Genomic DNA, 27,670 nt, shown 5'->3' with positions numbered 1-27,670 from the left:
TCATGCTACAACCCACTAGCTCAAATGAAAGTCTTGCTGCTCCTACTTCCCTTGGACACAACGAAAACCTTGGAGTTCTGTTAAGTCTGATCGATGTGTCCGCTTCTTGAATACTCATTTCTTTTTAACACAAAATTAAGGTGACAGTGTAACCTACCTTCTGATTTTCATTCAGCTGCGGTCGCCCTTGTGCTGAGAGCCTCCCTTTCTTCGTCTTCTACTTCTGCCATCGGATCTGCGGGCACGTGGTTCTTAAAGGCGCTGTGTGGTGCAGTGTTAAAGGATGGGCTGTTTTTTATGGTGTATCAATATGCCTTTGCAGCGTTTTCAACCCACGGTATTTAACTCTCGGGCGCTTCACTCACGCTGGACGGGGAAAAAAAAGAGCGAAAAAAAGGAGCTATATAGCACGCAGAGGTTTAAAAGCCCTGGTCTTTTATAAAGCCCTGGTAGGCCCGTCGTTAGTTTTGTCAGAATCGTAGAAGTTCAGTTTGCTGCATGCAGATATTTTCTAAATTTATATTTAAACGTACGGTAAATATCAAAACCGAGTTTTGTTGAGGTTTAAAATTTTTTAAACATTACCGCAGAGCCGTTGGAGCAGGCTTTGTCCTGCTCAAACTTGTAAGGCCAGCGATGCCTGGCAGGCCGGGCGAAAGCTGTTGCAGCCTCTGTAAGGTCTCTGGACTAGGGGCTCCACCCAGTTGACAGAGGCGGCTTTGCTCAACTCAGTAAACGTTTTTCGTTCATTAATTTTCACAACGCCACTACCCCATTTCAAAAAGGGCGCTGTCACGAGCCTTCATTTATCGTCATCATCATCACCACCACCATGATCATCACCGTGATAAAATTTTGAAGATTAGTGAAATAGATCAAGAAAATAATAAATTTGGTGAGGATAAAAATTGTCAAACTAGACATTTTAAGAGCGAAATAGAAGGAAAAGGGAAAAAAATCAATTAACAAGGCGGGAAGCATAGGCTAGATGACGCATGCTGTCGTTTGGTACAAAAGATGAAGTCATTATCATCTGTCCACTTGTTCATTCATCTATTCATCCACCCATTATCTATCAAAATCCAAGTCTATCCGTGTCCATGATCCATCCTTCCTTTCGTTATCGCTACGTTTGGGTTTGAGTAGTTAGCTTCTCTTGTGTCAAACTTTTACCTTGCTGGACGCTCTGCGTGAGGTGTAATTGCGTGAACTGCTCTGCAAAACCTCCTTGTGTCATTTATCGCCGCCCAGTTTGAACACCTCGCCCTTTACCCGCGGACTGGTACTATTTACGTTCGGTTTCCAGTCGGCCACCGGGGCCGCCGGGCTCTTTGAGTCAAGATGTCTCTAGCCGACGAGTTGCTCGCCGATTTAGAAGATGCGGGAGACCTCGAAGAGGACCAGCTCTACCAGCAAGACACACACATTCAGGAGGTCGAAGATGTCATCCCGCTAGAAATCGACACGAAGGTCAAGTCGGTTCGGGCGATCGCCAAACTACGAGACTCCGAAGAGGTGAGGGAAGTCACATGCCGGGCATACAATGTATCGAATATGTAGCAGAGATGTCGAATTGCATGCGTTTTCTTTGCCCAAAGGTGCAACGAAGCTTGACCGAGACACTGAAAGCGCCGAACCAGTTCTTGGAAAATTTTCGGCCTGCGTTGCGTCTCTGCTGCGCTAGTAACAGACGCGCTTGGGACTTCGCGTTGTTAGGTTTGGTTTGGTTCGGTTTGGTTTATGGGGGTATGACGTCCCAAAGCGGTTCAGGCTATGAGGGACGCCGTAGTGAAGGGGTCCGGAAATTTCGGCCACCTGGAGTTCTTTAGCGTGCACTTACATCGTAGAGTACACGGGCCTCAAATTTCGCTTTCATCGAAATTCGACCGCAGCGGCCGGGATCGAACCCGCGTCTTCCGGGCTAGCAGCCGAGTGACATAACCACTGAGCCACCGCAGCGGCGCGTTGGTATTCTGACATAATGCTCCGAGATTCTGCCATTATGCACTCTTAGTGTATTCTCGTATGCACTGTTAATGAATGTCGAGAACGTCAAACAAGTGCGCCTAAGTATGAAATGCAAAGGAAAAAAAATGCATGCATAATAAACTTCATTGGTAAAATAAGTCATCTGAATAGAGAGGCACTTATTACATCGAATTTGGCGCATCATAGACTTAATCGCTTTCGCGCCATAAAACTCAATATAACTCTCTATTACGTCGATTTACATTGAAGGGTGGATACCAGTCACTTTAACAGTAAATGAACACGGTGACTGATTACTTCTGCTCGAGTGTCGGACATTTGATGGTGTAATTTGTGGGTGCAAGGCGTGGTCCTGAAGCGGTCAAACAGGGCTAAAGTTTGGTTTTGGTTTGGTTTATGGGGGTTTAACGTCCCAAAGCGACTGAGGCTATGAGGGATGCCCAAGTGAAAGACTCCGGAAGTTTTGACCACCTGGAGTTCATTAACATGCACTGACATCACACAGTACACGGGCGTCTAGAATTTCGCCTCCATCGAAAGTGTACATATAGAACTACAAAACATTGTGCGTGATAACAATTTCACCACAAAACTGCGTACTGTTGTCTTCTGGCACCACTGGTACATGCTAAACTATGATTATAGCCTTACATCATAGTTTTCAAGAATCTTCAGGTGTGATATTTGAAAAGTAACCGAACAGTGAGAGCGGACATGTTTTGGAGGGAAGCCTAGCACTATAACAAAATGTCTGACAGCCTGTTTACAGTGTTACTTGTAGGTACTAATGACTTGTTTTCTTTGGCAGCTGGCACATGTCATGAATGAAATAAAGGCAAAGGTGCTGCAGACTCGTAAGGAAGAAGGTGAGTACAGTTTTGCTGCACATTAAAACTTTTTTTTCTTCTTTAGTTGCCTTAACATTTACATACGCACTTCATTTCATTCAGTAACGGGGCCCGTTGAAGCAGATCCAGAATACCAACTCATCGTCGAAGCCAACAACCTTGCTGTTGAGATTGACAATGAAATAAGTAAGTGCATTCCATGGGACATTGCCAGAGAATTTTTTAGATTGACAACTCACCTGATAACAACATAATTGTAGCTTCATTTTATTGATTGAAAGTTGCTGATGGCCTGCAGATTCCCATGTCATGTATTCAATATTTAGTGTGCACCACATAGTTCGCAATCTGTTAGCTTCACCTTTCTCATTTTGTAAGCTCACCACAGTTGCATCCGTGTTCAGTAGGCAACATAAGGAATTCAAGGTCTCCCTATCCTTTCTACCTCCCTGTTGATAGGGGCTCATATGCCACCTCTTTACTGTAAAGGCTGCCATTTGTTTACGTTTAACATCTATACAACTGTTGGTTGGTCTATCCCACACATTCTCACTGCCTTCGATTCCACTTTTGTTTTATCTGTATGGTTTTCATGCATTTGGCATGTTACATAACGTCTGTGTCCTGTCAGTTGTATTCGTCTATTGGTGCTATTTTTTTGTCCGTGATTCTGTCCACTAAAACTCACGTATTCATGTAGGTATATGTGTGCCTATGTAGTTTTTTAACTGTTCACCCTTAGACTCAATGAAACTGTGTCTTTGACATTTAAAACTTCTCTGTTGCAATGTCTTTGACATCATAAATATTTTCATGAATGTTTTATTTCAGACATTATTCACAAGTTCACCAGAGACAACTACCAGAAGCGTTTTCCGGAGCTTGAATCACTCGTCCCTGGAGCCTTAGATTATGTTTCGACAGTTAAGGTATGTAATCGTACTCTTTTCATAGGCTCAAAAGCAATTTTTCTTTTTTGCCATGTGGACAGAAAAATCAAACGTTCTATGCCCAGAAGCACACAGTTTTACACAACAGCCCTCTTGAGTGAATCTAGCAGTAGTTAAAAGGTACCAGCCTGTAATAGCATGGTGTCATTAAGGACGCCTTTCATTTGAAGTCTACAAGGTGCCAATTTTTAAAAGTGGACACGATAAAGCTTTGCAAGCTCTCTTCAGCATTACACTGCTGGGTCTCCAGATGATGAAGGCTCGCTTGCGTCATGTAATTAGAGTGGGAACAGTTTCATTTTGACGTCCTCAGAGGAAAAGCAGTTTGGTCACTGCGCACAACTGTGGTGCGATCACAAGGTCTGTTGCATGGTTTGTTGATGATGAATGCCTGTGAAATTGTGAGAAGCAAGGAGAAGGAAAGTTACGTGTGATCATAAACCTTGTGTTGTTCATAAGTTAAAGATGACATGTACAGTTCAGAGGCTGGCGTCATTGACTGCATTCTAAAGAGAAAGCCCGTCTATTTGTCAGGGCCGTGACAGAGACAAGGCACTTTATTGAATGCTTATTCATTGGTCATGTGCATGTACAGTATGTACCGTACTTAGAGGAAACATGAGACATAATTAAACCTGACCTTAACACACGCAGAAAAGTAGGTTTCACCTTGACACAGGAGCGTGGCTTCAGGCTCCTCTTCTCGAGTTCTCTGCACCTTTTTCTCACTTTGCGATGAAACCCACTTGCCGCGCATTAAGAGCTGGTAATTTTCTAAGTACAAAATTGTGCATGGCACGGTACTGCAAATCATCGTGATCATGCCTGTGAGATGTTTCGGCTTTTCACTGTCATGTTTCTTGCAGTGTTGACAAAACATAACGAATGCTTGCATTCCGCAGGAACTGGGGAACAGCCTGGAGAATGCCAAGAACAATGAAACGCTGCAGAGTTTCCTGACATCTGCCACCATCATGGTCGTCAGTGTGACAGCTTCAACGACTCAGGGGTAAGAACTGCCTTGGACTTGGTGGGGTATCGCATCTGGCACATCTTGTGTGGGAGAAGGATACAGTGGCAAGGGACGTAGAGTATATGGAGAGATGCAAACAGCGTGCCTTTCATCCTCGCATTTGCAGGCAGCTACTTACTCAGGAAGAGCTGGCAACCATCTTTGAAGCATGTGACATGGTGAGTACTCTTGGTTTGAGATCACATAGTCACATGCTGTGACCTTTCAGTTTTTTCTTGTCTGTTCTCTTGTCTTGCAAAGAAGGGGTAAGTTAAAGTCATACCAAGGAATAAAACACAAATGGTTATGACTGCCAGAGGCAGATGGCAAGATAATTACTAGTGCAGCAAAAAGTGTCATGCATGGTGTTAATCACAATGGCAGGAAACACCTAGTTAATTTGTATTGAGAACTCGGAACTGTCATAACTTGTGCATTGACTTTTGTGAAAGTACCTCACACACACAGCTTGTTTTCACAAGGAACACTTTTGAGATACATCGAGAAGGTGCGAATTAGTACACTTGGTTAGGAGATCTGCATTCTTAGTTGATTGGCAAGCATGCTTCAAGAAGGCGTCAACATATAGAACTGCATTTTGCACTGTGGCATGAGTTCAACAGTAACTAGAGGGTAGACTCGTAAATTTAACTTGCTCAACTCAAAGCTACAATTTATTTCAACTTAACGCTTTGGTCTTCTGAAAAATTTAGTGTATGGAAAACAATGACCTTAATTTTAACTCCTCGTAATACAAACACATTTTCAGTTCCCTTTGAGTTTTAATTATCAGAAATTGACTGTAGTCGCTGTCACATCTCATTCGTGATTGCCTCATTGTATCACGAAGCAAAACATCTGAGCGAAAGCTGTCACAACAGGCACTACATATAGGCAATCTTAAAGGGACTATGCAATAAATTAATTGAGATTACGTAAAGCAGATGAGAGATAAGCATTCGATCACTCGTCACCCCAGTGCAAGAATTTTTGAGCTAGCATCAACAACAGCGAAGATATAGACGATTAAAAATTACGCTCCTCCTCTCCCCCCTCAACTCGTACACAAGGAGCACCAGAAAAAAATAAAGAAAACAGCTCTGGGACTGGGCCCCGCCCATGAATACGTCATCCCCTGACGTTTATTTTGCAACTTCCGGTTGTCGCTCCTAGCCCCCCAGCAGCAGCGTCGGCGGCATCTCTCCGGTCTCTTCGCTTTCCTGGATTGCGGCGCGCGTCGGGTTTCTTTGCTTGTCATCTGTGGTAATTAGCAGTAATAAACCCGGACCTCGAGGTGCGACTGCTCGCTCTTACGGCCGCGATGGGCATCGAGCCCTATGCGTGCACACGAAGAGCCGTGCGAGTGGCTCCGGAACTCCCGACAGAAGGAGGCGGCAGAAGAAAATTGAAACCATATGCGCGAAGGCAATGCCCTGGCTCGTGCTTGCCCGAGAGGGTCGCGCGGCGGCACGAGCAGACGATTTTCACGGCTACCGGAAGTGTGCCCGTGATGTCGTGGATGCTGTGGCTCCAGCGAATGAGAGCGTGTGGTGGCTTGGCGACGTCATGGTAGTGTGACGTCTTTGTACCACGATTTTAGTTCCAAAATCGGTCACTACGAGCACACCAATCGGCCTGCGAATTTTAAAAAACGCGGTTTTTAAAAGTTCATAATAAATTGCCGGCTCAGTTCTGAAGACTCATACTTGGTGTGAATGCTTCTCAGCATCATTTCTAAGCATTGAAAACATTTACAAGTGACTTTTTATTCGTTGCATAGTCCCTTTAAAGATCTAGAGTGGTGTCTGTGCAGCAGTAGGTGAAATTTTGATTGATTCGGAACTTCCCCACTATGCAGTGTGCATATTGGGAAAGTGGGGGCGGGTGCTTATTTGCTTTTCATGAGTCCTCCAAGCCAAGAGTGAAAACATTGCAGGCCCTCGAGCTGAATGACTTCAAGCAGGAGATCTACTCGTACGTTGAGTCACGAATGTCCTTCATCGCACCCAACCTTTCCCAGATTGTCGGGGCGTCGGTGGCAGCCAAGTTGATGGGTGAGCCGGGATTTCAGGCCTCTGCTAAATTTTCGCTTTGGCTGAAGTTAGCGGAATTTCATCAGCCACCCCACACGTTAGTCAGGAATGAGCTGTTGAGCACTAGAAAGCATTCATTTTCATCACAGAGAGCTTGGCTTCCAGCTCTTCATTCTATTATATCCGCCTTCATTTTTGGCCTTTTATCTGTGCTGTCTAAACACATGGTCACTGTGTTTTCTAGATGTAACTTCATAGTTGTTTAATCAGATTTTAATTGTAATACTTCAGTTATGGTTGTACAGTTCCCTGTTTATTGATACTAATATTAGTTGAGTTGTAATGCTAATGATTGCAAGTTTGTGCATCAGTTCTTCAGTCGAATCAAGCTAGTATGACTAAGAAGGAAAGCCCAACGGTTATCAATGTGCTGAATTATCAGTGAATTGTAAAGTGCACCAGCTGTGCTCAAATTTCTTGCGATGACACTGACCGATAAATCAAAACGTAATGTATATATTGTTTTTACAGCAACAACTGTATTAGGAGCTTTATTCTTTATTGCGTTTTTGTAGGAATTTTTAACCCCACTCCTGAAATAGCCCCAACAAGGGCTGCAGTACGTATAAATAAATAAAATGGATAAATTGAGTTGAACAGCATAACTGTTGACTTAGTATGTTGTAACTGAAAACTATTACATTTCTCTTCCATCGAATACGGTGTCAACCAGGTGGGCCTGAAACCCTAAGAGACAAGCACTTTTTCGCACTAGGAAAGTGTGGCATTTCTTTTTTGTTTTTCATAAACTAGAGCAGTTTTTGTAGGTAACAGATGGCAAATAACTTTGAAGAACGCTTCCCCAATTTGGCTTCTTGTTACGTTCAGACACAAAACGTTGAGTCTGACAGCTATGGTGTGCTGCCACTGTGCATAGGGTTGTGGTTATTTTCTCAGCTGCTGTGATTATGTTTCAGTGGAGCCAAATTGTGAAAATGCTTATATTTCCTGGTGGTATAATCTGCAGTTTTCTACCACTGCCCCTTTGCCCATGTATTATGGTCGTGACGAGATGTTTAGCCAACAAGCTCAGTCTGCATTTAAAAAAAAAAAAAGTTGCATCATAACGGAGACTGAAATCTGTCATGTCTTGCGTCGTGTTATAGGCTGTGTGTTGTCATCTTTGCATTTACATGGGTGTTCTGTCTCCACCCACCAGGTGTTGCTGGTGGGCTGACCAACCTCTCCAAGATGCCCGCCTGCAATGTGCTTGTGCTGGGCTCCCAGAAGCGCACCCTGTCTGGCTTCTCTTCCACAGCCGTCATGCCGCACACAGGTTTCGTCTACTACACCGACATTGTCCAGAACACACCCGCTGTGAGTGCTCAAGCTGTCACCAGTGCTTCACCAGGCCTGCTGTAGTGCAGTGGTATTGTTGGCTGTTTGAATACACAAGCTTGAGAAGGTGGTGTACAAAACTGCTGAATTAATCTTGCACTGATGGTATGGGGCTGCCAGCTGGTCATTGCATTCTAGCCTCTGCCCTGTTTTTGCACGAATTGTGCATTCATCCTGGCTGTTTATTTTTTCTTTTCCAAGATTCTCTCATTTCGTCCCTCAGATACGTGTCAAATCGCATTGATCATCGTCAGAAACATGTAACACTAAAACGGCATTTCAGTCTTTCTTGCTTCCTACATCACGTGAATGGAACCGCCTTCCCGCAGATATCGTCGACATAATTGATAACCAGCATTTTCGTTCTGCACTAGCTAACATTGTATAACAGGAGGATGATAATACTTGTTCTGTAATATGCATTGTATCTATTTGTGTATTTTTGTTTTGTAACCACTCCCCTCTTTAATGCCTTTGGCCCTGAGGGTTCAAGAAATGAAATGAAAAAAGAGCCTTGCTTTCAGTTTGGGTGGGTCTGTGAGACTGAAACAGTGTTTTGACTTCTTCCGCCTGCCTTTTTGCGCCCTCTCCCTGCCTGCACCAGGACCTGAGGCGCAAGGCCTCCCGCCTGGTGGCAGCCAAGTGTGTGCTGGCGGCCCGTGTTGACAGCTTCCACGAGGCCCCCGATGGCACGGTGGGTGCCTCGCTCCGGGAGGAGGTGGAGCGCAAGCTGGACAAGCTCCAGGAGCCCCCGCCCGTCAAGCAGGTCAAGCCCCTGCCCCCGCCCATCGACCAGAACCGCAAGAAGAGGGGAGGACGGAGGTACTATCTCTTTCTCTCCATCTCCACTGTTTCTCTGCTTCCTCTGTCTCTCCCTGTTGAAAGCATGTGCTGTCTATTAGTGTTGGACACAACTCAAGAAGGAGGCAACCAATGCCCATCAAAAGAGGCCATCCAACCAGGGGTATCCACCTTGTGTCGTGACGTTGTGGTAAGCAGCCTTGCACCTGGTAGCAGCCAGCTAACAGTGGCTGTGTCAGCTGCGTCAGATGCACCATGACATTATTACACAACATTGATGCCATTATTAGGTCACTTCCTACTAAATTTATGTCCAATCGTGGCATTTTCTGAAGCATTTTGACGGAGAATTTTGCAAATGAAGTCATTAGTGCTGTCCATTTAAGAGGACACCAGGGCAGCTTAAGTTCCTGAAAAGCAGATTGTGCATTATGTAGCGAAACCGTAAGCTATTTCTCTAGCATAGAAGTGGTCTTGCATTTGTGGCTTCCTCTTAGTTGCGAAAAGGTGTGAAGACAGTGTAACAAAAACAAAGCTTACTGGCCGCTTTTCACAAAAGGAGAGTGCATTCACATGCACTTTGTTAATCAGGAACACAGAAGCTATGCACCATGACGCTAGTGATTGTCCGAAAATCACGATAGCCTTATATGCTGTCCTTGTAAAATCCAGCAAGACGAGAGGCAAGGAAATGGAAGCTTTGATAAAGGATGGTTTATTGCCTCATTGGAGTAGATAATTGTCTAAAACATTCAGTCTTCCAGTTTCTTTCGCCAGCAACTCTTAAAGGGACACTGAGGATAAATAGGAGCTGGCCTGTATAGTAGATAGAATACTGCTTTCTAATCACAAAGAGAGCACACTCACCGAAAACAGAGTTATATAAGCTAGAAAAGACCAGAAAACGGAATACGGGTGCCGCAGTGAAAAGCGTGCGTCAACGCCAATTTTTGGCAAAGATCCCAAACGCTGCACTGCACCGCAGTTCACTGCAAAACGGCAGAAAACCCATCCTTTTCGGCAAGGACGTCACGCGTTTAGAATTGACTGGCGGTAAGAGTTTTAAATCAAATTTTCTCAGCGATAATTGCATCTTTTGCTGCTGGACAAAAGTCAGAGCCAGATAGTCAATTTTTGCTGCACTACACTAGATGTAGCAATACGAGGTATCAGGCCAGTGCACATCACCATCTACTGAACACAAGAAGTCTGTGATGCACTGGACACAGCAGTAGCACAACAATGCAAGGGGCATGGCTGAGGTACATTTTCCTACTTGTGCGTTTTCAGTGTATACTAATGGAGCAAGCCTTGTTTCTTTTCCATCATTGCTGCAGAGTCCGTCGGATGAAGGAACGATTTGCAGTGACTGAGTTACGCAAGCAGGCAAACCGAATGACCTTTGGGGAGGTGAGCACACTTTTCCTTTAACTCAAGTCTTATTTCGCCCTTCAAGAATACCTTGTTTCCAATTATATGTGGACGCAGAAGTGGGGTTACACTGAGCAGCTCATCCTGATTAAGCAGGCTGGTTACAACTCAGTTGCTTCATACTGAGATTATGGAAGTTAGGTAATGAAAATAATGCTTGGCCAGGGACCCCGGAAAAAAAAAAGAAAAAACGGGGGTAGGATATGTCATCTCCCCCCTGCCAGCATTTCTCCAAATGCTTCAAATCGAGGACATTATTAAAGGTGCACTAAAGGGGAATCTGAACTCGTCAATTTACCGCGGGAAGTCGAATTATGCGTCCCGAGCATTATTAGAAACTTTGAATTATTGTCCTGCGCGGCTGATTTCCTAATATAAATCGGATTAAACGTCCCGGCTCCCGCCTTTCTTTTGAACTCAACGTGGCAGGTAGGAGGAGTCAGCCAAAACATGGAGTGCCATTCAGCCAGTCCCATCGCGGCTTGCCGCTCTGCCATCGGCGGAATGATTTGTAAAACAGAGTCCACGCGTATTTTTGTTTCCGTGGGCCGAATTTGCAACTATGTTGTCTGCAACTGAAACTATTCATTCACAGAACCCTAAAAAAATAAAAGCAGAAGAGAAGCCGCCACTGGACTGCTGAAAGGCACTCCACGCTTTGGTTGACTCCTCCTACCTGCCGCTTTGAGTTAAAAAAAAAGGCGGGAGCCAGAACGTTTAATCCGATTTAAATTAGGGAAATCGGCCGCACACGACAGTAAATCGAAGTTTCTAAGAATGCTTGGAACATGTAGATTGAGTTCCCGCGGTAAAAAGACGAGTTCAGATTCCTCTTTAGTGCCCCTTTAATGCATATCACAGTAGGGCTGAGCTGGTTCGCTTCGTAGCCAGTCGTTAAGCATTTTTTTTTTTTTCAGTAACCTAGACCAGTCATGTTCCCGCAGAAGTCGTTGATTCTCTGACCCATGTTCGTGAGCACAATTAGCAGAATTGAAACAAATTTCCCCGATAATTGAAACAAATTTTTCGGATGCAGCCAATCGCTCGTCGTTCGCAAATCTTTATAAAGCTGTCCATTTCAATTGAAGTTTTCTATGCGTTAACCAATACACCTGTGAAAAGCGCAAAACAAAAAAATGTAAGCAAGAGATAAAATTTAATACGTAAATAAAATGTGAAATAAATAAACTCGAACACTTGCCCCCTCTCTCAAAAAAAAAAAAGTTCCAGAGTCCCTGTGCATGCATGTTTGTCAGGCTAGTTGGTTCATTGTCAGTGATGGAATACCCTGCAAAAAGCACTTACAAATGACGGTTCATGTTGTTCACTTTCTCCCATGTTTTTCAGCACCATGTACTCCACTGTTGGCTTGTTATAAGTTTCTAGAACAATATTTCAAAGACACTGAATGCCCAATTTGAATGAATTGCTGTAGTGTCCAGTGTACACTATCTGTGAGCTCTTTTCCAGTCCTTTTCTCTCTCTCTCTCTCGCCAACAGATTGAGGAGGATGCATACCAGGATGACCTTGGCTTCAGCTCAGGACAGATTGGCAAGGCTGGCACTGGTCGCATCAGGGCAGCTCAGGTTGATGAGAAGACCAAAGTCCGCATCTCCAAGACACTGCAGGTGACAGTCTCGGAGTTGTTTTTCTGTGCAATGTCAGTGTGCTGCTAGTATTACACATTACCGTTTTGTGCAGAGGCAGTTAAGTCTAGTTTGCTGCTGGTCATTGTAGACTTGTCAATACTGTAGAAAGGAAGTAATGGAAGTCAAACCTGCTCTACGCTGTAAACATACGAAGACAGAGCAACAGCCTGCCCGTGGCTGATTTGTACAGGTTTATTCAGAGCAGCAGCTCTAGGGTCTGCCTACCGTGACTTAAGGCTCTGTTATACATGGATTACCACCTGGTATTCTCCTACAACCGCTAAATAATTTATAATCGCATATCTTTTTCGTGCTGTTTAAGTTTCGGTTTCAACAGCCGAAAGAGGACTGTGACGTCAGCATGTACTTACAAGTCACGTGAGACATTAAAAAACTGATATATAATCGCTGCTTCCTTAGTCGTTGTCATTCGGGCTCTTGAGGAAGGCTCGCATCAGCACTGCAGTAAACTAAAACGATAAAGCAGCAATGATATGGACGTTTTTCCATGCCTCACGTGACACTAAAGCACTCTTTGACATCACAGCCATAGTTCGGTTGTTGAAACCGAAACCGAAATAGCATGACAGAAAAAGTTCGATTATAAATTATTTGGCAGTGGAGGCGACTATTACATAGTGATTCATGCGTAGTAGTGTCTTCCGCATCATTATAGAGAAGAAAACATGCCACCAAAATTAAGTGTCTATACTCTTTTAATGCTTTTCTTCTGTCTTTAAGTTGGCGTGTTGATTTAGACAGGAAGAAGTCTTATAGGTGAGGGAAATCATCATGGGACCTTCTGTCTGTAAATAAAGCAATATGTTGTACAAAAGATATATCCAGACTTTAATAAAAGGTGTTAATACTGTGCATTGATCTAAAATGCAAGATGGCAATTACAACCAGGTTTGTTTGCTCTGTGCTGCTGCCTTTTGGTTACAGAAAAACCTTCAGCGGCAGCAGGTGTATGGTGGCAGCACGACAGTCCGGAGGCACGTGTCTGGTACAGCTTCAAGTGTCGCCTTCACGCCACTCCAGGTGAGTGATGGTAGTGGTGCTCAAGGGTCAAAGCTACACATGTGCACATTAAACTCCACATGGACACTACAGGCCGATGACGCTTTATATTTTATGAGTCTGGGGATGGTCTGTGGTGCTGGCAAGTCAAATATCAAATGCTGGATGTGTACGTCAGTATGGTACAGCAGTTTGTCCAGCTTTTTGCATCGATTTCATTCAAGCATCGTCCATGCGTTCGGTCAAGGCATTCCTAGGATCTTTTGTCACGAAGTACATAATTTGGTTCGGGATTTTTTGCAATGCGGTGTCCGTTGACGTATCTAGAGTGAGATTCTGAAAGATTCTAACCAGTAGTCATCTCTTAACCAGCATAAGCAAGAGCGTGAAACAGAAAAGCACACGAGCATTAAAAAAGTCACCGAAAGTGCTCGCCAACTTTCACACGTGAATGTGGCTTCTTTGCTACGTTTAGACGTGTATTATTTGGCTCACATGTTCATGACAACACGGTGCAGTGATTGAGCAAGTTTATGTACTCTCCTCAGAAGGTGTTTCAGAAGCCCCTTTTTAAAAAGCTGCATTTCACATTCATTTTGGTTGAATCTAGTAATAGTAAAAGCTTGTTAATGTTAATTCGAACTCGATGGGGACCGGAAAATTGTTCGAATTAAGCGAAGTTCGAATTATCGAATCGGCGCTAGAATGAGTGGTCATAGTGCCCCACCGCGTGGGCAGAACCCGAAGCAGTCACATATAGACTCGTTATCGCGAGCTAGCCGCTACTACACGTTTGTAGCGGGCGTATTCTGAGAATTTAATTCATCCAGTCCTAATGGCAAATGAAATAAATTGATCGGCCAGTTATGTTCCGGAAACAAGTACTGGAATGCATTCGCTTGAGCTGCGAGCCTTAGTGCTGGAGTATATGATGCTATTTATGCTCCAGAACATGTTTATTTACGGGGAAGGGTTGTAATCGGCGAAGTGCATTTGCTTGCGTTTTTTTCTGCTGAGACTCCATCAGCATCATCTGCAGCTTGCCCAAAGCTCCTGCGCAACACCAGAGTTCTCATTGACAGAGAAGTGGCGTGCTGCAAGATCGAGCGCTGACGCTACTTCATGTGCACTTGGCGGTGACATAGTCTCGTCGCCGCCGTCCGACCCATCACTGCCGGCTGTGTTCACCACACGTGAGCCCTGCAACGTCTGCTGGGAGCATGCAGCCTCAATTATATCGACATCACTCAAGGGCTCCAACGTCTCCACGCTGCTGTCCACGTAGCTCGCGGCACGAACAAAAGCCGTCACCTCCCGAACCACCATATTACGCTGTTTACACCACGTAATAGCAACTCAGCGACCGCGGCACAACGAAACCCTGGAACGGCTCGCGCCGAAGCTTCAGCGGTGCGGGCGAGCGCTCCGGCAGCGAAAACCTGCTACGGCATGCACTGGAACGCGGGCTCTGTGCACCTCATGCACTCGATGTTTTTTGTTGATGTTTTTTTTTTCATTGTTTTACATCTCTGGTAAATTTGGAGCGTGTTTTACTCGCTATGGGTCAAGTTCTATCGATGAGGAGCAGTGTCAGCCAGTTGCTCCTAGTTCAAATTAACCGTAGCAAATGCCACCTTGTTTGAATTATCGGGAGTTTTCCCCCATTGATATACATAGGGCTGTGCCGGGACCCAGGTGTCAGTTCGAAGTAACCGTAAGTTCGAATTAACGAGCTTTTACTGTATTTCCACTATCACTGACCACCACTATTCTCTTTCAGGGCCTGGAAATCGTCAACCCGCATGCAGCCGAGACAAAGGCCAATGACGGAGGTGCAAAATATTTCTCCAACACTGCAGGTTTCCTCAAGATTTCCAAAACTTGAACAGCGGCAAAAGTATACTGCATCATTCTGTACATATGCTCAGCTAATAAAACGCCACTGTGCATTTGACCAACACTTGCATGGAGTTACTGTTGTTGCATTTGTCCTAACAGACGAACAGGCTTCAGCAGTGTTGAGGGCATAGCTGATGCACTTCTGGCAGTGCAAGATGACTGAGTTAGACAGAATATATTATAACTTTATGTGCACTGGACTCCCATAAATTCAGCAGCAAAGTATGCCGTCTTGTCCTTTAAGTAGACTAAAGTTAAAAACTCCACAGGTGCCCAAGTGCTAGATATCAGATAACATGAACTTATGTTAAACACTCCACAGCTGCCCAAAGCTAGATATCAGATAACTTGAACTTGTGTTAAAAACTCGACAGGTGCCCAAGTACTAGATATCAGACAACTAAAACTTATGTTAGCTCCACACGTGCCCAAGTGCAAGATATCAGATAACTGAAATCGGATAACTTGAACTTGTGTTAAAAACTCCACAAGTGCCCAAGTGCTAGATATCGGATAACGTGAACCTATGTTAAAAACTCCAAAGTGTTAAAAACTCCACAAGTGCCCAAGTGCTAGATATCGGATAACTTGAACCTATGTTAAAAACTCCACAAGTGCCAGATATAACTTCAACTTATGTTAAAAACTCGACAGGTGCCCAAGTGCTAAGTATCGGACAACTAGAACTTGTGTTAAAAACTCTACAGGTGCCCAAGTGCTAGATATCGGATAACTTGAACCTATGTTAAAAACTCCACAAGTGCTAGATATCGGATAGCTTGAACCTATGTCAAAAATTCCACAGGTGCCCAAGTGCTAGATATCAGATAACTTGAACTTGTGTTATAAACTCCACAAGTGCTAGATATCGGATAACTTGAACCTAGGTTAAAAACTCCACAAGTGCCATATATCATATAACTAGTGCTAGATATCAGACAACTAGAACTTACGTTAGCTCCACACGTGTGTAAGTTCAGGTAACTTGAACTTGTGTTAAAAACTCCACAAGTGCCCAAGTGCTAGATATCGGATAACTTGAACCTATGTTAAAAACTCCACAGGTGCCCAAGTGCTAGATATCATAACTAGAACTTGTTAAAAATGCCACAAGTGCCAGGTATCAGATAACTTGAACTTATGTTAAAAACTCTACAGGTGCCCAAGTGCTAGATATCAAACAGCTAGAACTTATGTTAGCTCCACACGTGTCCAAGTGCTAGATATCAGGTAACTCCAATCACACAAACCACGGGAAGGCAGTCTACCCTCCCCCCTGCCCGCACTTCTGCGCATCTGTCATCATTTTTCGTTCATACAGCAAGGGACTGGAATGACCTGCCAAACGCCATCGTTGATCAGATCGACTCATCGTCATTCAGATCGTCAATTGAAGAAATTTACTGCTGATGTTCCACCCCCTCATGTAATACCCCTTCAATGGGGCCTTCGAGGTATTAATAAATAATAATAATAACTGATATCAGATAACTTGAACTTGTGTTAAAAACTCCACAAGTGCCCAAGTGCTAGATATCGGATAACTTGAACGTATGTTAAAAACTCCACAGGTGCCCAAGTGTTAGATATCATAATTAGAACTTATGTTAAAAACTCCACAAGTGCCAGGTATCAGATAACTTCAACTTATGTTAAAAACTCGACAGGTGCCCAAGTGCTAGGTATCAGACAACTTGAACTTATGTTAAAAACTCGACAGGTGCCCAAGTGCTAGATATCAGACAACTAGAACTTTTGTTAGCTCCACACGTGTGTAAGTGCTAGATATCGGGTAACTTGAACTTGTGTTAAAAACTCCACAAGTGCCCAAGTGCTAGATATCGGATAACTTGAACCTATGTTAAAAACTCCGCAGGTGCCCAAGTGCTAGATATCATAACTAGAACTTGTTAAAAGTGCCAGGTATCAGATAACTTCAACTTATGTTAAAAACTCTACAGGTGCCCAAGTGCTAGATTTGCTGCCGTATATGCGACAATATTCGTTCCAATGTACTGCGCGGGCGCAGCTGTGATCGATCGAGTATTGTAATTAATTGCACCTAAATTATAGTCGCAACAGAGAGCACATATAAAAAGCAGGAGTTCTGCAAAATATCCATTAGAAATGCAAAAATACAATGGAATATCACAAATGCGAAGATACATTTAAACATTTCTTCAGAATAAACAGGTTGCAGTCAGCGCCCGTGGTGTTCTTCGTTGCCTGTGTCCGTCTTTCATTTTGCGCAATTTTAACATTTCTTCAGAATGAACAGGTTGCAGTCTACGCCCGAGGTGTTCCTCGTTGCCTGGGTCCTCTTTTCATTTTGCGCAATTTTAAGATTTCTTCAGATATCAAACAGCTAGAACTTATGTTAGCTCCACACGTGTCCAAGTGCTAGATATCAGGTAACTCCAATCGCACAAACCACGAGAAGGCAGTCTACCCTCCCCCCTGCCCGCACTTCTGCGCATCTGTCATCATTTTTCGTTCATACAGCAAGGGACTGGAATGACCTGCCAAACGCCATCGTTGATCAGATCGACTCATCGTCATTCAGATCGTCAATTGAAGAAATTTACTGCTGATGTTCCACCCCCTCATGTAATACCCCTTCAATGGGGCCTTTGAGGTATTAATAAATAATAATAATAACTGATATCAGATAACTTGAACTTGTGTTAAAATCTCCACAAGTGCCCAAGTGCTAGATATCGGATAACTTGAACGTATGTTAAAAACTCCAGAGGTGCCCAAGTGTTAGATATCATAATTAGAACTTATGTTAAAAACTCCACAAGTGCCAGGTATCAGATAACTTCAACTTATGATAAAAACTCGACAGGTGCCCAAGTGCTAGGTATCAGACAACTTGAACTTATGTTAAAAACTCGACAGGTGCCCAAGTGCTAGATATCAGACAACTAGAACTTTTGTTAGCTCCACACGTGTGTAAGTGCTAGATATCGGGTAACTTGAACTTGTGTTAAAAACTCCACAAGTGCCCAAGTGCTAGATATCGGATAACTTGAACCTATGTTAAAAACTCCGCAGGTGCCCAAGTGCTAGATATCATAACTAGAACTTGTTAAAAGTGCCAGGTATCAGATAACTTGAACTTATGTTAAAAACTCTACAGGTGCCCAAGTGCTAGATTTGCTGCCGTATATGCGACAATATTCATTCCAATGTACTGCGCGGGCGCAGCTGTGATCGATCGAGTATTGTAATTAATTGCACCTAAATTATAGTCGCAACAGAGAGCACATATAAGAAGCAGGAGTTCTGCAAAATATCCATTAGAAATGCGAAAATACAATGGAATATCACAAATGCGAAGATACATTTAAACATTTCTTCAGAATAAACAGGTTGCAGTCAGCGCCCGCGGTGTTCTTCGTTGCCTGTGTCCGTCTTTCATTTTGCGCAATTTAACATTTCTTCAGAATGAACAGGTTGCAGTCTGCGCCTGAGGTGTTCCTCGTTGCCTGGGTCCTCTTTTCATTTTGCGCAATTTTAAGATTTCTTCAGATATCAAACAGCTAGAACTTATGTTAGCTCCACACGTGTCCAAGTGCTAGATATCAGGTAACTCCAATCGCACAAACCACGGGAAGGCAGTCTACCCTCCCCCCTGCCCGCACTTCTGCGCATCTGTCATCATTTTTCGTTCATACAGCAAGGGACTGGAATGACCTGCCAAACGCCATCATTGATCAGATCGACTCATCGTCATTCAGATCGTCAATTGAAGAAATTTACTGCTGATGTTCCACCCCCTCATGTAATACCCCTTCAATGGGGCCTTTGCGGTATTAATAAATAATAATAATAACTGATATCAGATAACTTGAACTTGTGTTAAAAACTCCACAAGTGCCCAAGTGCTAGATATCGGATAACTTGAACGTATGTTAAAAACTCCACAGGTGCCCAAGTGTTAGATATCATAATTAGAACTTATGTTAAAAACTCCATAAGTGCCAGGTATCAGATAACTTCAACTTATGTTAAAAACTCAACAGGTGCCCAAGTGCTAGGTATCAGACAACTTGAACTTATGTTAAAAACTCGACAGGTGCCCAAGTGCTAGATATCAGACAACTAGAACTTTTGTTAGCTCCACACGTGTGTAAGTGCTAGATATCGGGTAACTTGAACTTGTGTTAAAAACTCCACAAGTGCCCAAGTGCTAGATATCGGATAACTTGAACCTATGTTAAAAACTCCGCAGGTGCCCAAGTGCTAGATAGATAACTTGAACTTAGTTGAAAACTCCACAGGTGCCGAAGTGCTAGATATCATAATTAGAACTTGTTAAAAACTCCACAAGTACCAGATATCAGACAACTAGAACTTATGTTAGCTCCACACGTGTGTAAGTGCTAGATATCAGATAATTTGAACCTATGTTAAAAACTCCACAGGTGTCCAAGTGCTAGATATCAGATAACTTGAACCTAGCTGAAAACTCCACAGGTGCCCAAGTGCTAGATATCATAACTAGAACTTATGTTGAAAACTCCCCAAGTGCCAGCTATCGAACTTGTATTAAAAACTCTACAAGTGCCCAAGTGCTAGATATAATTTGAACTTATGTTAAAAACTCCACAAAAACCAGATATCAGATAACTTGAATTTATGTTAAAAACTCGACAGGTGCCCAGGTGCTAGATATCAGACAACTAGAACTTATGTTAGCTCCACACGTGCCCAAGTACTCAACGCGGTAGGTAGGAGCAGTCAACCACTGCGTCAGCCAGTCTCGTGGCGGCTTACCGCTCTGCCACAGGCGGAGTGATACGTAAATCAGAGTCCACATGTATTTTTATTTTCATGGGCCTAATGTGCGGCTATATTGTCTGTGACTGAAACTGTTTATTCACACGAACCTAAAAAAAACAAAATGAAAGCGCAAGCAAAGCCGCCACTGAACTGGCTCAAAGGCACTCCACGTGTTGGTTGACTCCACCTACCTACCGCATTTAGATAAAAAAAAAATGCGGGAGCTGGGACGTTTAATCCGATTTAATTAGGGCAATTGGCCGCACAGAACAATATTTCGAAGTTTCTAAGAATGCCCGGAACGTGCAGATAGAGTTCCCACGGTAAAAAGACGAGTTCAGATTCCTCTTTAGTGCACTTTAAGTCCATGCACATTTGCGTAGTTTTTCTTTGGCAAATTCCAGTCAGCAATCTTGACCAAGCACTTTTTCTCTACGAGCAAAAAAGCTTGTTTCAGGGGGCGATCTGTGTTCAGATGCTGTGTTGTAATCAATCCAGGACAAGTCGCTCCACTATGGATCACCTGGCCTTGCCATGTGCAGTCCAGAGGCACATATTCAATTTCAATTCTGCAACACACGGAAAATTTTGTGGCTCTCTGCATACTGACCATGCCTAACTATTGCCCCCACACACCGGTGAGGAGGCTCAAATACAAATCGGCATTCCCACTATTAGGTGTTACTAGTCTGAAAGGAGAGAGACTGATGCTTGCCATCATGTTGGTTCTGCAGAGGTCACAAGCATAGTCAAGCCTCTAGCTTCTGTAATCATATTTTTAGGGCAGGGTGACAAAATATAAACAGTTAATATCAAGTTCCACACAAGCCTGCTGTCACCATTTCGTGGCAATAAACCTATAATGTACGCCTGCTATGGAAAATATGTATATTGTGAGACTGTGGACCAAGCGAGCTCTTTATTCCCGCTGGCAAATATGGCGGTGACATGTTGAGCATGTCGGTGACATTATCTTGAATAATTTTTCGTTCACTAGAAGACACACGATACGGGCGGCGGCGAATGATGCGCGAACCGTCAGTGTGGATGTGATGCGTAGCCGCCGATGTTTGGCCCAAAATTTTCAACTGGGTATCGAAAGAAGTGGCATGTTTGTTCAAGAGGGCAAGCAATTCTGCTTTTTGAGCAGCTGTGAGATCGTCGCTGATAGTAGCGGAAATAGCTGCCAGAGAAGAAGGATGGGACGAAATGGCGAAGCTGGATGGTGGCGAGGAAAGAACGGTGACAGGTTGAATGGTAGACACAGAAGCCACTTTAGTACCAGCGCGCAGAAGAATGGGCTCCGACGTAGTATTGAGCGCAGTCAGAAGGGCAGTCCCATTGACGAAGTGAAGAGATGCGACGAGGAGAATGCCCCTGGAGAGAAGATGGGGCACGGCTGTGGCGAAAAAGTCCCCAGCATGTACGTAAGCAGAAGCAACTGAGATGACGTCTTCGGAGCCGGGATAAAGCACATGGTCCGCGGTGTTGATCAAGTGATGAGATGGAATTGCAGGAGCGTCAGAAGGGTCGGAGTCAGCAACTTCCAGAATAGGAGGGCAACATGTAATGACAGCTTGCGCGGAGTGGAGGAAATCCCAGCCGAGGATGAGAGGGTGAGCACAGGATGGAAGTACAGCGAACTCGATGTGGTGCAGGATGCCGTCGATAAGGACGCGTGCTGTACAAAGACCGGAAGGATGCATGGATTCTTCATTAGCAGCACGAAGAGAAGGACCGCAGTAAGGAGTGCACACTTTACAAAGATGGGAACACAAAGCAGAACTGATGACGGAAACAGCGGCGCCGGTGTCAATCAATGCGTCTACAATACTGCCTTCAACATTAACAGCTAACAAGTTCGACGGCAGCGTAGGAGGAATTGAAGGGTGGGCGAATGGTGCAGCTTTACCTCCGGAAACTGCACAATTTAGTTTTCCGTATTGCGACCAGGTGCCTTAGAGGCTGGACGTAGAGGCGATGAAGAGCGCCGGAACGGTGACGGGGAGCGGCGGCGCGACGAGCGGACAATCGGCGAGCGGTCGGGAGAGGTCGATGGAGAGAAGAAGCGGGGGGGATCGTTGGGGTGAAACGTTGGCCGGTAAGGAAACGATGAGTATGTGTCGTCGTGATGAGGAGTATTGGAGGCAAAAGTAGGGCGGTAACCACCCGATGAGTAGGTTCCGTCGTTGCGAACGGTACCAAACTGGTTACGCTCATCGCGCTGACGCCGACGACAAACGCGGGCAACATGTCCACGAATTCCGCAGTAGTAGCAGATAGGGCGAGGCGAAGGCGGCCGCCAAACCGCTGGGTACATTGCGGGCCGCTGGGATAAGGAGGCGACAGTCAGCTGTACGGGCGGCGAATGTGAGGCATAGACGGGAGGAGCAAGAGATGCAGCGACCTGGGCATACGTGGGCGCACAAAGAGGCACAGATGGTTCGGACGCCGCGGGACGAGTGACGGAAGCGAGCTCGTCCTTGATTAGATCACGCAATGGCGAGGTCGGAGGCCGGTGCTGATGGGAATCTAGCGGCGGTAAGGTGGAGCCGTGCAGCTCCTCGCGGATGATGGAGCGGATGAGAGAGCGCAAGTCCACATCAGTTGAAAGGCGGGGGTCCCAGGCGTCTTGCAAGCGGAGGGATTGGAGGTCGTCAAGACGGTGACATGTGGTGCGGATATCGTTGACGGAGGTAGGGTTTTGGCCAGCCAGCGTGGTAAAAGCAAAGGAGCCCATGCCTTTAAGAATGTGACGGACCCGATCGTACTCGGACATGGCACTGTTGACACGTCGACACAGGCTCAAGACATCTTCAATGTAAGACGTGTAAGATTCGCCGGGCAGCTGGGCACGCGCATCTAACTTTTGTTTGTAGATGGCCGGGCTGGCACCAACAGTGCCAAAAATTTGCCGAAGCTGTGATGTAAAGTGGGTCCAGTCCGGGATGGTATCTTTATGGTTGACGAACCAAGTCTTAGCCACGGCGGTTAAATAGAATGGCACGTGGAGAAGCTTCATGGCAGAGTCCCAGCGATTGTAGGCACTGACCTGATTGTACTGATCGAGCCAGTCCTCGACGTCACCACCACGGAGACCCGCAAATGTAGGAGGCTCGCGCTGAAGGGTCGTGACTGTCCATGTCGGGTGTCCAGGTGACATAGGAGCAGCAGGGGCGTTGGAGTCAGGGTGGCGGGCGGAGGGATCAGCAGGTAGGGGTAGCACACCTGCTGAGGCACCGGCAAGGCCTGCGGAAGCGTCACGGCATTGTTGGTCGACGGTTTCCATCTTCGGAGATGGTACGACCAGGTGACGACCGGAACGGAGCTGCAGTGTGGCGACGGAGAGGACGCGGGATCTAGAGCAGCCTCCACCACTTGTGAGACTGTGGACCAAGCGAGCTCTTTATTCCCGCTGGCAAATATGGTGGCAACTCCTCAAAAGACGAAGATGCGAGATGATGATGAATATTCACAGATGAAGACGAGGGTCACGCACTGTGCTCACAATATAGGTATTTTCCCAAGAAAGGCATATCTTTCAAAATCCTGCTCTATGGGATTGCAAGCCTCTACAGACACTTGCCACAATCAGCTAGCATAGATGAAGGTTTATGGGTGTTTACCGTCCAAAAGAAACTCAAGCTATGAGGGATGCCGTAGTGAACGGCTCCGGAAATTTAGACCACCTGGGGTTCTTTAACATGCATTGACATCGCACAGTACACGGGCCTCTAGAATTTCGCCTCCATCGAAATTCGACCGCCGCGGCCAGGATCGAACCCGCATCCTTCGGGTCAGCAGCCAAGCGCCATAACCACTGAGCCACCGGAGCAGCCATTGATAAAGTGGAATTGCCATTTTATATGTGCATTTCCCATTCACGTTGCTTCACCTATACAATTCACCTTCCTAATTGAGCTTCTGCTAAGTTTCTGAGGTCTTAGAAAATAAGCAGCCTGCAAAAACATCAAAAGAGAGTTTCACTTTAATATTGCGGCTAAATCTCAACAAAGGTTCCAAGAACCTCATTGGCATGCTTGGCATCCGCAGCAACATTCTTCTTATGGGCCACAATACAGTTCTTGAGAACTGCACCGGTGCCGATTTCTTGTGCGCCACACACAATGCAACCCTGTATGCTGGCACCATCACCGACCGTGACACCATCCAGAAGCACAGAATCGGAGACCTTGGCCTGAGCCCCGATCCGGCAGTTCTGGCCAAGGACACAGTGGCGTGCCGACGACTTCTCGCCAAACTCGACCTTTTCAGAAGCGATGTTGTCAAAACGGCCTGTGGCTACGTGTGGGAAGATTTCCTTGTTCAGCTGATGAGCCTGCAGAGGAAAAGGGTATCTTAATCATAACTCTATGTATTTTACAGGTTGTGCCTTACAAAAGGCTTCTTTCCCTCTAATCATTTTAATCTTCTAAAGGATATGATGACTGATTACATACATACTAACAGTGAACCAAATAAAATTGTTCAGAAGACAGAACCAAATCAAGCAGTTTGAAAATGTTTTTGACATGTCAGCAAGTAAAGTTACACCTGAACACTTGCTCAGAGCTTAAAATATGCTGAACTACTATAGTCTCCCCAACACATTCAATAGTTTTTCACTTCTTGTTCTTTTTAAAGCACAAGGCTGCTTCATTATGCAAATTCAGAAACAAGACAGCAAGCAGTTTAGTACATTTTGTTGATTCAGGACACGTTTTACTAGAAAGTAATCATGTGTTGTGTCTTAGCACAACCTATACCCAGGCCATCTTCCTACAAGTGGAATTCAGACAAAAGGTGTAGTAAGTTTGGTAAGCTGACACACATTGCTTTAAATGTAATTTTAATTCTTAAGCTTTAGAAATTCAAGTGCCAAAGACTTGCAACTATATATGAGTAAAAATGCCAAGCTGTGCTTTCACATCAAAATTGGTGATATCCAAGTAAAATAACAGAAAACAGGACCTAGCTTGGTGCGCATGCAGGGTTAACGAGAGCTATTGAAACGGTGGGCACAGCTGGCAAAGGACAGGGTCAATTGGAGAGACATGGGAGAGGCCTTTGCCCTGCAGTGGGCGCAGTCAGGCTGATGATGATGATGAGACAAACATGAGAAGGAAAAAATGCCTGTTGTCCTTACCTGTCGGTTTGCTTCCATGTATCCAGCAACAGTGTTTGTCCTAACCAGAAATGCTCCCTCAGCAATATAGGCATAGCAGCATATCGGATTCTTGTGGGCATTAGCATCACCAAAGTGGTAATCGTCACCGAGATCCACACCGGGAAAGTCACTCCCCTTTACTGGAACGTACCTTTTTAAAGAAGGAATAGAAATCACAGACATGTAACTGGCTAAAATCAGCATTTAAACACCAGGAATGGTACTGCATACAAGGAGATACACTGCCACGCCACATCATATGTGAGCAGTTGTGAACATGCAACTATAAACTACTGTGAAATAAGATACAAGGCACCTGATTAGCACGGCTAGCATATGGTAGTGATGCTAGTCAGCTGCCCTGTTTTGACGAAAAGCATACCAGTCCTACGACAACCATCCTCCACCTTCGTCACGAGGATGAGGTGAAAATGCACAAAATGGGCACTGTCCCCAGTGAAATCACCATACATAAACCGTAATGCAGTGTCATCTAATTTACAATGGATGCACAAGATATTAAAGGCGCAAGAAATAGGAAAAAAAAAACACTCTCTTCGCCCTTATGAATCAAATCAATTTTTACATTTTCATCCAACGTAAAGAACTACTATGCAGTATATACCCAAGAAAAAACACTCCAAAATATGAATGGCCATGTCTGCTGGGTACGGCCTGACCCATGGCTGGGTACACAGCCGTAGTTGGTTGCATGCTTATAAAGTGTTTCTTCCTTTCCATATTTCTTGCAACTGTATGCACATGGCAGTTTATGTCCGAGTGTGGATCATGGATAAAGGACTCACCTAAATATATCAGCCTCAGTCTGTTCTCCATCCATGGCGTCTTCGGAAGGCTTCGGCACGTTCTTGAACTGATACCTCGTCAGCAGCGGGACCAGCTCACCTTTGATAGTGGTTATGCTCTCGTCTTTCAGGAGGTATGGAAGAAGCCATTTGTTGAGGAGATAGACATGGGCGTCGATCAAGTCCGACCTCACGTCAATCACGGGGTGTTCTTTCAGCACCTTGCGCCTCAGAGACACAGTTTCCTCGAAGTCGGCTTCCGCATTAAACAGCACCAGTCTCCGGGTGCCGGGTTCGATACCCACGATGTCGCGCTCCAGTTTCGGTTTGCCCCGAGTGCCGGGCACCGGCGACTCGCGCAGCGACTGGGACATGGGCGCCAGCAGCGCGGTCAACGTCGCGTTTCGGACGCGGTGCAGGTTCGCCACGAGCGTGAAGTCGAAGTCGCTGACCAGGTCGCAACCGACAACGAACACGTCCTTCTTGATCTTCCCTTTTGCGACGATCTGCCGTAGGCTCTGCAGCGTGCCCAAGTCATCTTCGCCGCCGGCGACGAACTCGTAGTCGATTCGGAGTCCGACCCGATCCGCCAGCGAGTCGTCGATTCGGGCGCGCGCGGAGGACGGGAGCACGACAATGACTTCGGAGAAACCGGCGTTCTTGAGTGCCCGCAGCGGGTAGTAGATCATGGGTAAGTTGCCCACGGGCAGCTGGTACTTGAAGCAATCCGCGGTCAGCAGCTCCGTGAGCCGGGAACCGCGGCCGGCGGCCATCACGATGGCTTGAAAGTCGATCATGACTCCCGAATAAAATGGTCCGTTCAACTCACTTTGGGCTAGCGCAGGCACGTAAGCATATTAGGCGCGATTAAATTATTCGATAGTAATTCCGGGTGCTCGCTTAGCGTGCGTGCCACATGCGCCAGATCGCCAGATGACAAGAGAAGCGGCGCATTCGCTAATAGCGGTGCATGTAGTACGCCCGGAAACGCACCGTTAGCACCGTTGTGATCACGGTGGTTGTGATACGAATGATAGCGTATTCGGTCACTCGCTTGGTGTAACTTTAGGACAACACTAGTGGTCAAATCATGAAGCCAACTGACGATGACGTCAAGACTTTGGCTCCGCTACGAACGTTTTAAGCACTTACAAATACATCGCTAAATCTACGGAAAGCCGTTCGCAGTAAACGCAGTCACTCTGGGCCTGTAATAGCCCCCATTAATTTCTTCCTGGCCAGTTTATTGTAAATTTAAAAAATAGATATGTATGCACGTATACAGTTCCTATAAAATATTTGTGTATCGCAATGCAAACATAGGCCGAAATAGCTCAGTTGGGAGAGCGTTAGACTGAAGATCTAAAGGTCCCTGGTTCGATCCCGGGTTTCGGCATCTCGTTTTTTATTTTTGTAAAATTGCCTGCCGCGCATTAATTGTTCGCAGTTGAAATTAAGCCTGCGCAGCCGAATAAGCCTAGTTCAGAGCTCGTAAAACTAAATATCTAAAGGATCAGATCTCGGTGGCTTTTATTCCTCCTAAATTTTACGTAAAATGGGGTGTCCACTTTACGTAATGCGAGTATTATGTGGCCGAAATAGCTCAGTTGGGAGAGCGTTAGACTGAAGATCTAAAGGTCCCTGGTTCGATCCCGGGTTTCGGCATTCTTGCGCATATTTTTGTTCCATGCATACCAGATTTCCGGGTTTCGGCAGTATGGGGCTACGCCCTTATTTGTGCAGTGAATTTTTAGGACTTTCTGCATTGAAAAAATGGGTTTCTCCCCTCTCTCTATCCCTCCTTTTAAATCTGACACTTATAAGCATTTTCATCTGTTACAAATGGCGTGATTTTGATATGGGCTTTGTGTCTCGTCC

The 27,670-nt window shown here is 45.2% G+C and overlaps 2 protein-coding genes and 2 non-coding genes across 4 annotated transcripts; 3 read left to right on the top strand and 1 right to left on the bottom strand.

The window, feature by feature from the left end:
• The first annotated feature begins 1,086 nt into the window (after positions 1–1,086).
• Prp31 (pre-mRNA processing factor 31) lies at positions 1,087–15,092 on the top strand. Its single transcript, XM_077633869.1, has 13 exons — positions 1,087–1,515; positions 2,798–2,855; positions 2,940–3,023; positions 3,669–3,766; positions 4,690–4,796; positions 4,927–4,978; positions 6,736–6,853; positions 8,052–8,209; positions 8,835–9,052; positions 10,369–10,441; positions 11,963–12,091; positions 13,058–13,153; positions 14,913–15,092. Exons 1-13 carry the CDS (start codon positions 1,342–1,344, stop codon positions 15,015–15,017), a joined length of 1,470 nt encoding a protein of 489 aa, XP_077489995.1. The 5' UTR covers positions 1,087–1,341; the 3' UTR covers positions 15,018–15,092.
• Positions 15,093–23,789: 8,697 nt separating this feature from the next.
• eIF2Bgamma (eukaryotic translation initiation factor 2B subunit gamma) lies at positions 23,790–26,757 on the bottom strand. The gene is made up of 3 exons (XM_077633868.1): positions 25,793–26,757; positions 24,966–25,137; positions 23,790–24,158 (listed from the first exon to the last, which is right to left on the bottom strand). Exons 1-3 carry the CDS (start codon positions 26,587–26,589, stop codon positions 23,820–23,822), a joined length of 1,308 nt encoding a protein of 435 aa, XP_077489994.1. The 5' UTR covers positions 26,590–26,757; the 3' UTR covers positions 23,790–23,819.
• A 358-nt stretch (positions 26,758–27,115) lies between these two features.
• TRNAF-GAA (transfer RNA phenylalanine (anticodon GAA)) lies at positions 27,116–27,188 on the top strand. The gene has a single exon. It is a non-coding gene; the product is annotated as a tRNA-Phe (tRNA).
• A 196-nt stretch (positions 27,189–27,384) lies between these two features.
• TRNAF-GAA (transfer RNA phenylalanine (anticodon GAA)) lies at positions 27,385–27,457 on the top strand. The gene has a single exon. It is a non-coding gene; the product is annotated as a tRNA-Phe (tRNA).
• Positions 27,458–27,670: the final 213 nt, after the last annotated feature.

This window comes from Amblyomma americanum, chromosome 8, assembly GCF_052857255.1.
Source record: "Amblyomma americanum isolate KBUSLIRL-KWMA chromosome 8, ASM5285725v1, whole genome shotgun sequence".
NCBI lineage: Eukaryota > Metazoa > Arthropoda > Arachnida > Ixodida > Ixodidae > Amblyomma > Amblyomma americanum.
Note: the sequence above shows the minus strand (reverse complement) of the source record. Positions and strands in the feature narration are given on the sequence as shown.